Source organism: Oncorhynchus gorbuscha, linkage group LG07 (genome assembly GCF_021184085.1).
Source record: "Oncorhynchus gorbuscha isolate QuinsamMale2020 ecotype Even-year linkage group LG07, OgorEven_v1.0, whole genome shotgun sequence".
NCBI lineage: Eukaryota > Metazoa > Chordata > Actinopteri > Salmoniformes > Salmonidae > Oncorhynchus > Oncorhynchus gorbuscha.
Genome location: NC_060179.1, coordinates 18,512,023 through 18,528,268, shown reverse-complemented (window position 1 = coordinate 18,528,268; position 16,246 = coordinate 18,512,023). Strand labels below are relative to the sequence as shown.

The window sequence follows — 16,246 nt, the reverse complement described above, 5'->3', positions numbered from 1 at the left end:
CTGGCATTGTGTGTTGAAAATACATAGGAAAAAGACAGATCAGATGTGTGCTGCGAGCTCAACATTTACCTTTGGACCAAATAGATATAGTTTTAATAGATTCTGACACCTCTGATAGGATGTTCATGAAGAGAAGCTTAATTCTGTTGCCTCTGGCCAAGTTCTCCTACTGGCTGCTGATGTGTTAGAGAGTCCAGAAGGCCAAACATTATTTGGAACTAATCATCCATAACAGGAAACATACATTATAGAGGAAGCTGCAACTTGCAGTAATGGACATGGGATATTTTATATTACTCATTATCATTAGAGAAGCCTTGTGTTGAATCTGTCTCCTCACCACGCGCTCTCACCACTGGTGTCCCCCAGGGCTCTGTTCTAGGCCCTCTCCTATTCTCGCTATACACCAAGTCACTTGGCTCTGTCATAACCTCACATGGTCTCTCCTATCATTGCTATGCAGACGACACACAATTAATCTTCTCCTTTCCCCCTTCTGATGACCAGGTGGCGAATCGCATCTCTGCATGTCTAGCAGACATATCAGTGTGGATGACGGATCACCATCTCAAGCTGAACTTCGGCAAGACGGAGCTGCTCTTCCTCCCGGGAAGGACTGCCCGTTCCATGATCTCGCCATCACGGTTGACAACTCCATTGTGTCCTCCTCCCAGAGTGCTAAGAACCTTGGCGTGATCCTGGACAACACCCTGTCGTTCTCAACTAACATCAAGGCGGTGGCCCGTTCCTGTAGGTTCATGCTCTACAACATCCGCAGAGTACGACCTTGCCTCACACAGGAAGCGGCGCAGGTCCTAATCCAGGCACTTGTCATCTCCCGTCTGGATTACTGCAACTCGCTGTTGGCTGGGCTCCCTGCCTGTGCCATTAAACCCCTACAACTCATCCAGAACGCCGCAGCCCGTCTAGTGTTCAACCTTCCCAAGTTCTCTCATGTCACCCCGCTCCTCCGCTCTCTCCACTGGCTTCCAGTTGAAGCTGTACAAGACCATGGTGCTTGCCTACGGAGCTGTGAGGGGAACGGCACCTCAGTACCTCCAGGCTCTGATCAGGCCCTACACCCAAATAAGGGCACTGCGTTCATCCACCTCTGGCCTGCTCGTCTCCCTACCACTGAGGAAGTACAGTTCCCGCTCAGCCCAGTCAAAACTGTTCGCTGCTCTGGCTCCCCAATGGTGGAACAAACTTCCTCACGACGCCAGGACAGCGGAGTCAATCACCACCTTCCGGAGACACCTGAAACCCCACCTCTTTAAGGAATACTCCCCCCCTTAAAATATTTAGATGCACTATTGTAAAGTGGCTGTTCCACTGGATGTCATAAGGTGAATGCACCAATTTGTAAGTCGCTCTGGATAAGAGCGTCTGCTAAATGACTTAAATGTAAATGTAAATGTATATAGGATTTCTGCTTTCCGTCCGTCTGTCTGTCTCAGGTTTATGGAGGCTATGTGACCAGCCTGTTACTCAGCGCCGAGGATTCCCCGGTGAAATGTGGTGTAGCCCTCTCACCCATCACAGACTTTGACCTATATGGTAAGGTGTGTGTGTGTGTGTGTGTGTGTGTGTGTGTGTGTGTGTGTGTGTGTGTGTGTGTGTGTGTGTGTGTGTGTGTGTGTGTGTGTGTGTGTGTGTGTGTGTGTGTGTGTGTGTGTGTGTGTGTGTGTGTGTGTGTGTAAATGCTTCTTATCAACATGATGGAGCAGACACCCCTCCCACGCCAACACTACAGTGCCAGACAGATGTGCCTATGTGAGAGAGAGAGCAGTGGTACTTGGGAGGGAAGTGTGGATGACAGCAGAAGCAGGTGTGGGGGTTTATGACTCTGTTAATCTCAGACTATAGTTTCTATCTGAAAAGATGGATGTGTTTGAGAGCTCATCTGACAAGAATGAATAAGTATAGAAATAAGTATAGGAGTTTTAAAGAACTACAGCTACACATAACATCATCTGTAGTATTTTCTGCTGTGTATTGAGGTATAACAAGAGGTATGTGTGTGTGTGTATATATATGAGGTACAGTGGGGCAAAAAAGTATTTAGTCAGCCACCAATTGTGCAAGTTCTCCCACTTAAAAAGATGAGAGGCCTGTAATTTTCATCATAGGTACACTTCAACTATGAAAAAATCCAGAAAATCACATTGTAGGATTTGTAATGAATTTATTTGCAAATTATGGTGGAAAATAAGTATTTGGTCACCTACAAACAAGCAAGATTTCTGGCTCTCATAGAACTGTAACTTCTTCTTTAACAGGCTCCTCTGTCCTCCACGTGTTACCTGTATTAATGGCACCTGTTTGAACTTGTTATCAGTCTAAAAGACACCTGTCCACATCCTCAAACAGTCACACTCCAAACTCCACTATGGGCAAGACCAAAGAGCTGTCAAAGGACACCAGAAACAAAATTGTAGACCTGCACCAGGCTGGGAAGACTGAATCTGCAATAGGTAAGCAGCTTGGTTTGAAGAAATCAACTGTGGGAGCAATTTATTAGGAACTCAAATCGGGACACAAATCCTGCAGTGCCAGACGTGTCCCCCTGCTTAAGCCAGTACATGTCCAGGCTCGTCTGAAGTTTGCTAGAGAGCATTTGGATGATCCAGAAGAAGATTGGGAGAATGTCATATGGTCAGATGAAACCAAAATATAACTTTTTGGTAAAAACTCAACTCGTCGTGTTTGGAGGACAAAGAATGCTGAGTTGCATCCAATGAACACCATACGTACTGTGAAGCATGGGGGTGGAAACATCAAGCTTTGGGGCTGTTTTTCTGCAAAGGGACCAGGACGACTGATCTGTGTAAAGGAAAGATGGCCCAATGTATCGTGAGATTTTGAGTGAAGACCTTCCATCAGCAAGGGCATTGAAGATGAAACGTGGCTGGGTCTTTCAGCATGACAATGATCCCAAACACACCGCCCAGGCAACGAAGGAGTGGCTTCGTAAGAAGCATTTCAAGGTCCTGGAGTGGCCTAGCAAGTCTCCAGATCTCAACCCCATAGAAAATCTTTGGAGGGAGTTGAAAGTCCGTGTTGCCCAGCAACAGCCCCAAAACATCACTGCTCTAGAGGAGATCTGCATGGAGGAATGGGCCAAAATACCTGCAAACAGTGTGTGAAAACCTTGTGAAGACTTACAGAAAACGTCTGACCTCTGTCATTGCCAACAAAGAGTAGAAAACAAAGTATTGAGATAAACTTTTGTTATTGACCAAATACTTATTTTCCACCATAATTTGCAAATAAATTCATTAAAAATCCTACAATGTGATTTTCTGGATTTCTTTTTCTCATTTTGTCTGTCATAGTTGAAGTGTACCTATGATGAAAATTACAGGCCTCTCTCATCTTTTTAAGTGGGAGAACTTGCACAATTGGTGGCTGACTAAATACTTTTTTTTCTTTTTTTTTCTGTATAACAAAGTATTGACATAAACTTTTGTTATTGACCAAATGCTTATTTTCCACCATAATTTGCAAATAAATTCATTAAAAATCCTACAATGTGATTCTCTGGATTTTATTATTATTTGAAACCACTACATCCCTTGATAGGATCTAATGAATTGATTCCTTTTGACAACCTCTCTTCCAGCATCAGCTTTTTCAGAGAGATACCTGGGAATGCCCAAGCCTGACCCAAGAGCATATGCGGTATGCCTTCTTTATTCAGCTTTCATTTGAACTTCATGTATGAGCTGTGTTTTCTTCTATTGGCTTGTAATATAACATCAGTGTAATACTGTGCATCATAAAATATATCTATGTAATTTCTCCACAGATGGCAAATCTAGCACACAGGGCATCACAGTTCCTAGACAAGAAGTTTCTGATTGTTCATCCAACAGCAGATGGTATGAGATCATTGAAAACCTTTCTAGCCTAACAAAATGCTTTTATGTTTTTAACAATAAGATGGTATGTGTTGGTCTCCTTTTCTCTCACCAGAAAAAGTACATTTCCAGCACACAGCTAAATTCATCTCCCAGCTGATCAATGAAAAAGCAAACTACACTCTACAGGTGAGAGGACCTTCCCAGAATGACACGTAGAAATGGGATGTATAGAATGGCTACCATCAATAAGGTGCACCAATTTAACTTGCTTCCATTCATCCATTGAGGTCGGCACTGATGTTTGGCAATTAGGCCTGGCTCACAGTCGGCCTTCGAATTCATCTCAAAGGTGTTCAGTAGGGTTGAGGTCAGGGCTCTGTGCAGGCCAGTCAAGTTCTTCCACACCGATCTTGACAAACCATTTGTGTATGGACCTTGCTTTGTGCATGGGGGCATTGTCATGCTGAAACAGAAAAGGGCCTTCCCCAAACTGTTGGCACAAAGTTGGAAGCACAGAATTGTCTAGAAAGTCATTGTATGCATTATAGCATTATGATTTACCTCACTGGAACTAAGGGGCCCGAACCATGAAAAACAGCCCCATTCCTCATCCACCAAACTTTACAGTTGGCACTATGCATTGTGGAAGGTAGCGTCCTCCTGGCATCCGCTAAACCCAGATGTGTCTGTCCGACTGCCAGATGATGAAGTGGGATTCATCACTCCAAAGAAAGCGTTTCCACTACTCCATCGTTGAATGGCAGCAAGCTTTACACCACTCCAACCGACGCTTGGCATTAACGTGTGGTGATCTTAGGCTTGTGTGTGGCTGCACAGCCATGGAAACCCATTTGATGTAGCTCCCGACGAACAGTTATTGTGCTGATATTGCTTCCAGTTTGGAACTCAGTAGTGGATGTTGCAACCGAGGACAGACAATGTTTACATGCTTAAGCACTAGGCGGTCCCGTTCTGTGAGCTTGTGTGGGCTACCACTTTGCAGCTGAGCCTTTGTTGCTCTTTATATGTTTCCACTTCACAATAGGGGCACCACTAGCAGGGCAGAAATTTGATGAACTGACTTATTGGAAAGGTGGCATCCTATGACAGTGCCACGTTGAACATCACTGGGCTCTTCAGTAAGGCCATTGTACTGCCTGTCAGGACCCGGTTACGAACCCGGGTCTCCGGAGTGAGAAACAGTCACTTAACCAACTGAGCCACGAATAGTCGGCAGAACCCAGAAGATGAGGCAGACACAGCAGTACTTGAGACGGTGTGTTTAATGAAGTAAAAAAGTGAAGTTCTTCAGGAAAACATGTAACTCCACAACCTCAAAAGGAATTCCACAAGAACAAAGGTAATCCTCCAAGACAAAAAAGGTAAATCCACAAGGTGGAAGGTAAAGCACAAAAAGCCTCAAAAGATACTCAAAAAACAAACAAACAAGAACAAAAAACAGAATTCCACAAGAGAGTCCACCGGGATCAACAAGAGTTCACAGAGTACTAGGGCTGGGTGCTAACATACAAACACAGAGCAAAGAACAGAGGAAAACAAAGGGTTTAAATACAATCAGGGGAAACGAGGCACAGGTGCAAATAATAATGGGGATCAAGGGAAAACAAAAGGTCAAAAGGCACAATGGGGGCATCTAGTGACCAAAAACCGGAACAACCCTGGCCAAATCCTGACACTGCCATTGTTTGTCTATGGAGATTGCATGGCTGTGTGTGCGATAGTATACACCTGTCAGCAACGGGTGTTACTGAAATAGCCGAATCCATTTCATTTGAAGGGGTGTCCACATACCTTTGTGTATATATAGTGTACTTTGAAGGGGCTTAGATGATGATGATAATAATAACATGTTTATTATAGCATCTACATGAAGCTGCATGTACATCCAGAGCAATATGAATGGATGTATGGTGACCAGTGTGTTGTGTTCCCCCTCAGATCTACCCAGACGAGGGCCATTTCATCCACAGCGAGGCCACGCAGCAGCACCTCAGCCAGTCGCTGGTCAACTTCTTTGAGGAGTGTTTCCGGCTACCGGACAAGGTGTTCGAGGAGAGACAGGAGGAGGAGATTGAGGAAGAGGGTTAGCCCAGACAAAACCAACACCCCAAAACAGAGCTCCAGTCTACGCCTAAGCACAATTCCAGCCCCCATACTTGGTTTCACAATCCACATAATATGCAACCTTCTCTTGGTTTCAACCCTCTTTAGTTATTTTTTTATTTATTTTCACCTTCTGTGTTCCCCCTGCTTTTCCACATGATCAACCCTGAGACTGCCGCATTGCAGATCAACCCTGAGACTGCCGCATTGCAGATCAACCCTGAGACTGCCGCGTTGCAGATCAACCCTGAGACTGCCGCGTTGCAGATCAACCCTGAGACTGCCGCGTTGCAGATCAACCCTGAGACTGCCGCGTTGCAGATCAACCCTGAGACTGCCGCGTTGCAGATCAACCCTGAGACTGCCGCGTTGCAGATCAACCCTGAGACTGCCGCGTTGCAGATCAACCCTGAGACTGCCGCGTTGCAGACACTTGCTTATCTCCTCATCCTCAGTTTTTCTCCTCCTCTCCCTCACCTTTTGATTCAGCACGACTCCACAAGAGACTATCGGCAGCCATTTTTTTGACATCGACACAATGAATACATTACGATGAAGGACCACTAGCTGATGTCATATCTGGAACGTGTTGAAAAGGTGTCAGGAATAGGCATTCTCTGGTCATTTTATGTTTAAAAGGACAAGCTCCTTGGATTCCAAACAACTGGTGGGAGGGAAGGAACATCAAAATCCACACACAAACATTACCAGTCAGTGAGGAGGGAAGACTTTATAGCACAAACTTTACCAGTCAGTGAGGAGGGGAGACTTAATAACACAAACTTGCGGTCGAAGATACAGACTCCACATGGCATCTGATGGGTCAAACTGGATCCAGCCCAGTGTCTGGGGTGTGGGTGTCTGTGGAGAAGGGAATGCTCCTATTTTGAAAATCGTGAAGAGACCTTTTCATGTCGGACTGTGCTTGTGTCTGTTGTCCCTTTGTCAAGTAGCACATTAAACATTCCTTTCTTTGGACATCGATACTTTGTTTTTTCAGTGTTCAAGTTCATCTTGGAATCTTCTTGTAGCCTCAAGTATGTATTTAAATGGTGTAGTCTTCATTTTTCCATGTCATAAAAAGGATGTGAACCGAATCAGGTTTGTTCTTGATTCACTTTGTCTTGGTTTTGTTGCAAATTGTTCTCCTCCAGTCATTTGAAATTGTAAGCATAATATATTTTAGTCACTGTGCCTTACTTTGGGAGCAAGCGGTCCTTTTTATGGACTCCTTTTGTGAAAACAAAATACAACATGGATCATTGTAAAGAAATGTTCTGTTGACCATGGCACCAACTACTGATGGTTAAACCTTAAAACTCTGAACTTTGAACACTTTGTAATGTTGTCATAGAGTACGTATGGAATTATGTCAAGTAAGAAATGGTCTTCTCTAGTTCCAAATATAACCAATTTCCAAAATGGTTGTAAACAGTAGTAGTTGCATGTATCCTTACATTATTTTACAGATGTTGAAATGGTAATGAAATTGTTTGTCTGGCAAACGACCACATAAAATGGTTATGTTTTAGTAAATGTTGTGGCATTCCAACCCCTCTCAGTATTACAATTCAAACCCATGGGTGGGTTTGAGGTGCCACTTTAAAATTGGTGGTGTTGTATGGCCAAAAGTAGTAGTAGTAGTACATTTGTGTATATAAGGTCATTAATAGCTTAGAATCATTATCACAATCTTTACACTATGAAATACAAAGGAATTCTACAAATTTGAATTCTTGAGGCACGAGTCTGCATTTTTAATTTGTCATTTTATCTGAATGCTCATTCCTGTTACTTTGTCAATGCATGTTATCAAGTTATTTGCAACTCAATGCGATCTTCAATAGCTCCATTTCAAAATAGTATTTTTGACATCTTGAATGTTCCATACTGGCATTACATTTACAGTAGTATCGTGATTGAGATCCCAGTCTCGTCAGCTTGATGTGTAAATGTTACTCAAATGTCATTTTAGTCTCTTAATATCTGAGTGTTATTTGTGCATAAATGCATTTTGAAAGTTACATTTATTTTTGTTCTCCTGTTTCTGTCCTTGGGTTGAGTTTAAAGTGGACTTTGCTATTGTCAGTGGCTCTGGTGAACTTTCTGACACTGGAGATTGAACGTGAAGATGGACTTTTGTCAAGTGATCCAAAATATTACAAGAGACAACTGTGGCATGGGGGTAAATATTAGAATAAAAAGTAGTTTATCTTGGTTCTTATTGCACAATTGTGAATGTTCTCTCTGCTTTGAATTGTTTCATAGAAAAACATTTCATCCTCAAGCTACACAAATCAACCAACTGTTTTGTTGGATAATATAAGAATAAGATTGTTTTTGAACAAACCAAAAACAGACATACGAACAACTTTATTGTTCTCAGTTAGCCTACTTTCTTTGTAAAACCTTTAATCCAAAATATACAAATCAAACATTAAGCTTTTAATTGACAGAAATGTACATTAAGTGTTGCTGCATAAATACCATTACAATTATTGAAATAAACATGTTAAATTACATACTCACAAAAAAGTAATATTGTTCAAAGGCAGACTTGATTCCAGTGAACAGGATTGTAGGTTTATATCAGTACCATTAAGAACAATAATTTGGGTCGTTCCACCAATTAGGTTCCTTTTGAGAAGTTTGATTTATTTTATTTAACTTATTTTAACATTGTCATAAAGAGCACATGTTCAACTTAATGAAACAAATTTCCCCATCTCAAGAGGTTAAATAAAAAACTATAGTGCCAAATAAAGTAACAGGGTTGACTACCTTATCTTAAATCAGCCATACATTTCTTTGTGACCGGGGGGAATGGAAGCTTGTGTACAACAGGGAGGGGCAGTTGAATTCAAACTTCACAAAAAAACATTGTTATAACCTTTCCAGCCTGACCATCTATGGGTAACAGGGTTGAAGTGTTGTGCTCGGCCTGCTCAGTTTTTCACCACAAAACACCAGAACATGGGTTAAAAGAGTAGAACCAGCTCACCTGCTTTTACACCGACTTGACAATGAGATATGCAATGTCTCGGGGGGGAAAAAATCAAGAGTTCAGTTCAAGTAACAGAGTTGACCTGAAAATGTGGCAGTTTATTTTATTTTCTTCACCTTAAAATAAATTACTAATAACTAGGGCTTTACAATGATGGTGAACTTGGAGAAATGTTGGGGTTAACATCTTCCTAGAAGTCACAGAGGATGCAGAGGGCATCTTTGGCAATTCAGGAAGTCTTTATTAATATAAAAAAAAATCAATAGTTATTAATAACAGGCTTTTAAAATTCAATATTTGTCCACAATTTCTACTTTAAAGTATCAAAAAGACACTCATTTCAAAAGTAATATATTTGTTCAAAGGCTGACTTGATTCCAGTGTACACAGGATTGTAGTTATATATCAGTGCCCTCTTCTCCACCTCCTCATCCTCAAATTTGTGAAAGTTTTTTCTAGCTGTTAATGAAAAAAGCAGTGGCATAGATTAGTGGTTGAAACATATTGTAACAGGTGGAGTTCGATCTTGACCACACCCTTCATGCTTCAGTCAAGGGGGGCACATTCAAGAACTCTCCATGTTACAATAACATCAAGCTACATATTGAGACAAACACGATAGATTCAGTGACATTTCGCAACACATTACTATAACTACCTTCATTGACAAAGAAATCGGCCATGAAGAAAGTAACCTTTACAGCCAATGGAGAGTGTGGAATGTACGGCTTTGTCCATTCAAATGTATTCTTTTCAGGGTGCCATTGGGTTCCATAGATGGGGAAGCTATATGCTACAGAGAAAACAATTAACCTATCATTGAATATTATATTATGCAAGTACATGTTCCAGTATAAGTTACTGTGTATATATACTACTGTTTGCTAAGTTAGAACAATGTGCTTTACCTTCCATAGTTGACACAAACTCGTTTATCCCATCACTGCTTGTGGTCAGGACTTTGTAGAACTTCCTAAGGTCTGCATTGCTGTTATAAATCTGGATTGCAATGTTGCACGAATAGTTCACAATTAATGCTACAGAGGATACATAAAAGCCTATCACTTGGTGATTGTACACAGACACAATGCACATACCGCCAAAGGGAGACTCCATTTATGGGAGTTTTCAGTAATTGGCTCAGAGGCCAGTGCATCCAGGAGCTCTGATGGGAAGCCCTTGAACATCCTACTCTCTCTTGATCCTGAAAGTGAAAGAATTTCACATTACTTCAAGTTGCAGATTATTGTTTCGGTGAGGCTGTGTGCATTCTTGCAGCATTTGGATAAGTGAACCGGTTCCATTTGGGAAATGTAATTCTGGTCAAATCTGATGAGTGATGCTTTTCTCTTATGTCTGTATCATGGTGATACACGCAAGTACATATAAAACATACTGTTAGTAAACACCAGTGGCAATGCCACACCACTGGTATTGGTGTGGGACAGAAGCATCTTTCCACTGGTCAGGTACGTCAATTCCTCGAATCCAAGACACGTGCCCCATACAGGGAAATAGTCACCCCTTGAGTTGGCCTAAAAAGTCAACAACAAAAAATGATTGAAAACAGGTTTTTCCCCCCACATATTTGGTAAGTTAAAATGAAGCTCAACAATATGTGCAAGTATCAAAAGGAGCATGTCATACCTCTATGGCAAGCTCATAAAAGATTCTAGCAGCCTTTGCATACCCAGATGTGAGGATGCTAACACCTCCACCAGGGTAGAGTATTCTACAGGGGGGAAATATGTAGTTCATTTTTTTAAAGAAATAAAAGTGGGAAAAAGATTACAAAAACACAACAGTGGGTCTTGTACAGCAAATAGCATAGTTGACACCTACCCATTAATGGAGTTGAACACTGTTTTGTACTCTTCCAGTGTCTTATTTATCCTGTAGAAATCACAGAAACGTGTGTCAGAGGTTGATAATAAAGTCGTTGGGAAATTAACATAAGGTCTATTCAGTCAAATGTGATGAGATATTCAGAACAATATTTGAAAAGCTGTTAAGTGCTCAACTATAGTTCATTATCAATCTGCATGAAGCTTACATCACAGGGACGACTCTTGCACCAGCAGTCTCCAGGAACTTGACATACGATGCGGCTATATAAGACGCATTCTGCGGTCGAGGCGAGTATACCTCCTGCGCTAAAACACCTTAGGAAATCGCAGATAGTTTTGGAAGTGAGTTACAATGAGTTTAATAAAGTTAACGTATTTCCAGTAAAGCTACAAAAATATTTCATGTAATAAAAATATTAATTTGATTGGAAAGAAGAACCTGTACGGTAAGTTAGGCCTACTCCGAATGGGTTACATTTATAGAATAGTACCTATCATTCTGAGGACTAATTGTAGCCATATGGTTGATGTTTTTGATATCAGACGGACTTTGAAGAGGTCGAACTAGTTATGCAACGTTCTAAACTCACATAATCATCTATTAGGCAGTGTTGATGATATAGGGAACAATTTATAATAAATACATGATGTAACGCTTTAGTTTCTTAGTCATGTGATGCAGAAGTTCACCGATAATAGGCTCGTCGTTCCTCTTCAGCGCTGTGCACGAGGACAAAGTTAAGAAAGCAAAACAAAACAGTAGGGCAAAATTGCTCATTTCCGAAACGTGTTTCCACGTGTGGATCAAATTGGTATTGTAAAAAAAAATTGAAACGAGCTTCTCCGTCTAAAGAGGACTTGATGACACTGGAAACTAGTACATTGCTATAGGTTGCATACAGTTTATGTTTCTCATGAGGAAGAGCTCAATTGCATAGTGCTGGTGTCCTCATCTCTTTCTCAAAACCCATTGGAGAAGGTCAGAGGGGTGGGACCTTTGGCTTTATCATCCAATGGTTTGAGAAGAGGAAGGAGAGCCGGTGGAGGAGGGACATAACCAAATGAGAAAAGGCAATGTTCCTGCTCATAAACTACTGCGCAAATGATCCTAAAACAACCTGCTACGAAAAAGTTTCACATGTTTTTACTGGCAGCATAATAAAATGGACATTACAGTTTTCAGCCTTCAAAATAAAAGCTCAAACTGTAGAGGACAGGTTTTAGTTGTTTCTCTATCTTCTAAAAGTGCCCATTAACCTTAATCACATTAACATTTCAATACAACTTTAAAATAACAATATATTACATTGTTCTAAAGGTGTTGGTTAATTGAAAATACAAAAAAATAAGACCTCACCTAACTTACAATTACTTTTTAAATATAGTGGACTCACAGGCTCATAATAATGTCTGGAATGGAGACCGTGGAATGGTATCAAACACATGGGAACCATGTGTGTCATGTGTTTGATACGAGTTTACTCCATTCCAGACATTACAATGAGCCCCTCCCCAAGTAAGGTCCCACAACCACCTGTGATTGGACTGTACGTTAAATATAATAATTGTAATGTATATATCAGCTAATCTCACATATGAACAGCTATTCTATATAATAACTGCAAGTTGAACAAAAAATTGTGGCATGTACAGCAGTTTCAGTAGGTGTCTTCAGACAGGCATTCACAATGTTATGATATGAGGAACAAAAATGACAAAACATGTCTACATCCACAATGATGGGATGGATTAGATAAATGCATCCATTCTTCATCCATTTGTTTTTGTTTTTAAATAATAAGGATGAGATTATAAAGTGTTTCTGTTGGCGGAGATGAAAAATATCCCACAGTATTAAGTATTTGGCACCCTCAGGTGTTTATTTCTTAGAGGTGTAGAGCAGGATGCATAAAGCTCATGACGCATTGAAAAGGGGAAAACTGATTCCCCAAATTAACAGCCACAAAATCTGTCTTGCATGCAAACAAACATGCCAATGTTCATTGTTGAAAACACAACTTTGATCTTATTTGTATGTATATACTGTATTCTACTGTATTTTAATCAATTCCACTCCGACATTGCTCATCCCAATATTTATATATTTATTAATTCCATTCTTTTATGTTTAGATTTGTGTTGTGGTGTATTGTTAGATACTACTGCACTATCGGAGCTAGGAACACAAGCATTTCACTTCACCAGCAATAGCATTGGTAAATATGTGTTGTGACCAATAAAATGTTGTTTGATTTATAGTAGGTTCGCTATGTGCTCTATTTTGTTTTTATCTTTATTTAACCAGGTTGGCCAGTTGAGAACAAGTTCTCATTTAAAATTGTGACCTGGCCAAGATAAAGCAAAGCAGTGCGACAAAAACAACAACACAGTTACACACGGGATAAACAAACATACAGTCAATAACACAATAGAAAACCTGTATACAGTGTGTGCAAAATGAAGTAAGGAGATAAGGTAATAAATAGGCCAATAGTGGAGAAGTAATTACAATTTATCAATTTCTACTGGAGTGATATATGTGCAGATGAGGATGTGCAAGTAGAAATACTGGTGTGCAAAAGAGCACAAAAACAAAAAAATATGGTCATGAGGTAGGTAGTTGGATGGGCTGTTTACAGATGGGCAATGTACAGGTGCAATGATCTGCGAGCTGATCTGACAGCTGATGCTTAAAATTAGTGAGGGAGATATGAGTCTCCAGCTTCAGTGATTTGTGCTGTTCGTTCCAGTCATTGGCAGCAGAGAACTGGAAGGAAAGGCGGCCAAAGAAGGTGTTGGCTTTGGGGGTGACCAGTGAGCTATACCTGCTGGAGCGTGTGCTACAAGTGGGTGTTGCTATGGTGACCAGTGAGCTGAGATAAGGCGGGGCTTTACCTAGCAGAGACTTGTAGATGACCTGGAGCCAGTGGGTTTGGCGACGAATATGTAGCGAGGACCAGCCAACGAGAGCGTACAGGTCGCAGTGGTGGGTAGTGTATGGGGCTTTGGTGATAAAAAGGATGGCACTGCGATAGACTACATCTAATTTGCTGAGTAGAGTGCTGGAGGCTATTTTGTAAATGACATCGCCTTGGATCGGTGGGATAGTCAGTTTTACAAGGGTATGTTTAGCAGCATGAGTTAAGGAGGCTTTGTTGCGAAATAGGAAGCCGATTCTAGATGTAATTTTGGATTGGAGATGCTTAATGTGAGTCTGGAAGGAGAGTTTACAGTCTAACCAGACATCTAGGTATTTGTAGTTGTCTACATTTTCTAAGTCAGAACCATCCAGAGTAGTGATGCTAGTCGAGCGGGCGGATGCGGGCAGCGATCAATTGAAATGCATGCATTTAGTTTTACTATCATTTAAGAGTAGGTTGAGGCCACAGAAGGAGTGTTGTATGGCATTGAATCTCGTCTGGAGGTTTGTTAACACAGTGTCCAAAGAAGGGCCAGAAGTAAACAGAATGGTGTCAGCAGCAAGAGCGACATCATTGATATGTACAGAGAAAAGAGTCGGCCTGAGAATTGAACCCTGTGGCACCCCCATAGAGACTGACAGAGGTCCGGACAACAGGCCCTCCAATTTGACACACTGAACTCTATCTGTGAAGTAGTTAGTGATTGACAGAGTCGAAAACCTTGGCCAGGTCGATGAAGACTGCTGTTACTGAAGTCTTTTATCGATGGCGGTTATGATATCATTTAGGAGCTTGAGCGTGGCTGAGGTGAACCCATGACCAGCTCAGAAACCAGATTGCATAGTGGAGAAGGTACGGTGCGATTCAAAATGGTCTGTGATCTGTTTGTTAACTTGGCTTTCGAAGAATTTAGGAAGGCAGGGCAGGATGGATATAGGTCTGTAACAGTTTGGGTCTAGAGTAACTCCCCATTTGAAGAGGGGGATGACCACGGCAGCTTTCCAATCTTTAGGGATCTCAGATGATATGAAAGAGAGAATGAACAGGTTAGTAATTACACACAGAAAATACTTCCTCAAATTCCCATCCATTCAAACTTACCCAAACCATTTCATATCATGAAAAGCTCAAAACTAAAATATGTCTGTAGAGTAAGGAGACCGATGTAGCAGCAACCTAGCATCCTACCATCAATTCCTATGTTGTCATTTTGACTGGCTGGATGGCAGCTTCTTTCTTGCTTGATGATAGTCGACTAAGAAAAGTTATTGGAAACTATTTGAAAGTTTGGTGTTGGGAACAAAATGCAAATCAGTATACCAGACTGCAGATCCCTTACTGCTGAACCACTTACATTTTGAGCCAAGTTCTTGTTTCTTCTCTTGATCCACCAGTTCAATCACAGTTTTTTTAGAAGAGGCCCATTGACTCGTCTTACTATTGACACCAATGCACCACCCTGAAACAGCACAGCAGGCCACAAAGCCAAATGAAAGGTTTACTCTGTGCAAAAATGTCAAAATAGTATGTCACTAACTAACATCAGGACATTTTTGGACACTTCTCATGGTTATGACACATGTATGACATGTGTCCTAACACAGCCTAAGTGGGTAAGTGACATGTCATAACACCTGTCAAACTGTTCCGATGCATGAAAAATGACACTGTCTGTAACTTGACTCTCAGTGATATAAGATCATGACATGAGAATAAAATGATTCTGTTATACAGCACAATGCTTACAAAGTAGAAATGGAAGACCTGTTGACATTTCCCTTCAAATGAACTTATCTCAAGCAAACAGTCAGCATCCCCCTGAAAGTGAATTAAACAGGACACTTAATACAATTTACTGCAGTTTCCTTTTCGAAAAGGGTATTGATCTCCAGAGGCCCACACAAAAGTTATGTTCTTTCATTACACACCAAAAGGAAGAAAACAAACATGGAGGGACAACCTGGAAACACCTTTTTTTCATTTTCTGTTGCAAATCTTTTACAAATCTTTTCAGTTGTATGCCCAAATGAACAGGACACAGGTTGTGACTTTAAACCCCAGCTGTCTGGCAAGACAGCACTTAGATCTAGGACCAGGCTACTGATCTGGTATGAGGGTCAAGATCATGAACCGAGCACACACAGGCAGGAATTATTTTGGGCTAGGGTTAGTTTTAATGGAGGGTTACCAATTGGGGTACCGAAAGTGCACCATTATCATAATCAGATGGTGACTGTAGCTGAAAAAGCCGTTGCCACTTTGAAGTGCAACACGTCATCTCCATATTCGCTCCTCAATTTTCTGAAGATGGTTCGAACAGCCTTGCATGACCCACACCATCTCTGTTAGACATCTATAAGTACAAACATGGATAACAGCATATTAATCCTCACATTTCAAAGTAACATCAAAACTACAGCAGCCTGACAGCTTCTTCATTCATTATCTGGCTGAGCATGACCACTCATTAGAGCAAACTAATTAACG

General features: G+C 41.2%; 2 protein-coding genes across 7 annotated transcripts in view; one reads left to right on the top strand and one right to left on the bottom strand.

Annotated features, from left to right (window-relative positions):
* The window catches only part of LOC124039593 (dipeptidyl aminopeptidase-like protein 6), a 389,264-nt gene extending 381,253 nt beyond the window's left edge, over positions 1–8,011 (top strand). For all 5 annotated transcript variants that reach the window (XM_046355735.1, XM_046355737.1, XM_046355736.1 and 2 more), the window contains 5 exons: positions 1,458–1,557; positions 3,623–3,681; positions 3,809–3,881; positions 3,976–4,049; positions 5,823–8,011. In XM_046355735.1, coding sequence (XP_046211691.1) covers positions 1,458–1,557; positions 3,623–3,681; positions 3,809–3,881; positions 3,976–4,049; positions 5,823–5,972 — 456 coding nt within the window. In that variant the 3' untranslated portion in view covers positions 5,973–8,011. The remainder of the gene's footprint in view (positions 1–1,457; positions 1,558–3,622; positions 3,682–3,808; positions 3,882–3,975; positions 4,050–5,822) is intronic.
* Positions 8,012–8,173: 162 nt separating this feature from the next.
* LOC124039595 (gamma-glutamyl hydrolase-like) lies at positions 8,174–11,800 on the bottom strand. 2 transcript variants are annotated; one of them, XM_046355739.1, is made up of 9 exons: positions 11,529–11,800; positions 11,045–11,153; positions 10,834–10,884; positions 10,639–10,723; positions 10,388–10,526; positions 10,089–10,195; positions 9,900–9,990; positions 9,650–9,784; positions 8,174–9,450 (listed from the first exon to the last, which is right to left on the bottom strand). In XM_046355739.1, the coding sequence occupies exons 1-9, from the start codon at positions 11,614–11,616 to the stop codon at positions 9,332–9,334; spliced, it is 924 nt and encodes a 307-aa protein (XP_046211695.1). In that variant the 5' UTR covers positions 11,617–11,800; the 3' UTR covers positions 8,174–9,331. The 2 variants fall into 2 exon arrangements, with proteins under 2 accessions (XP_046211695.1, XP_046211696.1); XM_046355740.1 differs by lacking the exon at positions 11,529–11,800 and adding an exon at positions 11,330–11,472.
* Between the last annotated feature and the right edge of the window lie 4,446 nt (positions 11,801–16,246).

Bases quoted from the DNA above. Each gene is read 5' to 3' on its own strand.
- LOC124039595 (XM_046355739.1), bottom strand. From the start codon at position 11,616: ATGAGCAATTTTGCCCTACTGTTTTGTTTTGCTTTCTTAACTTTGTCC. The intron at 10,527-10,638 runs GTATGACATGCT...TTGACTTTTTAG, and splicing joins TTTATGAGCTTGCCATAGAG to GCCAACTCAAGGGGTGACTA. The intron at 9,991-10,088 runs GTATGTGCATTG...ATTGCAATCCAG, and splicing joins AATGGAGTCTCCCTTTGGCG to ATTTATAACAGCAATGCAGA.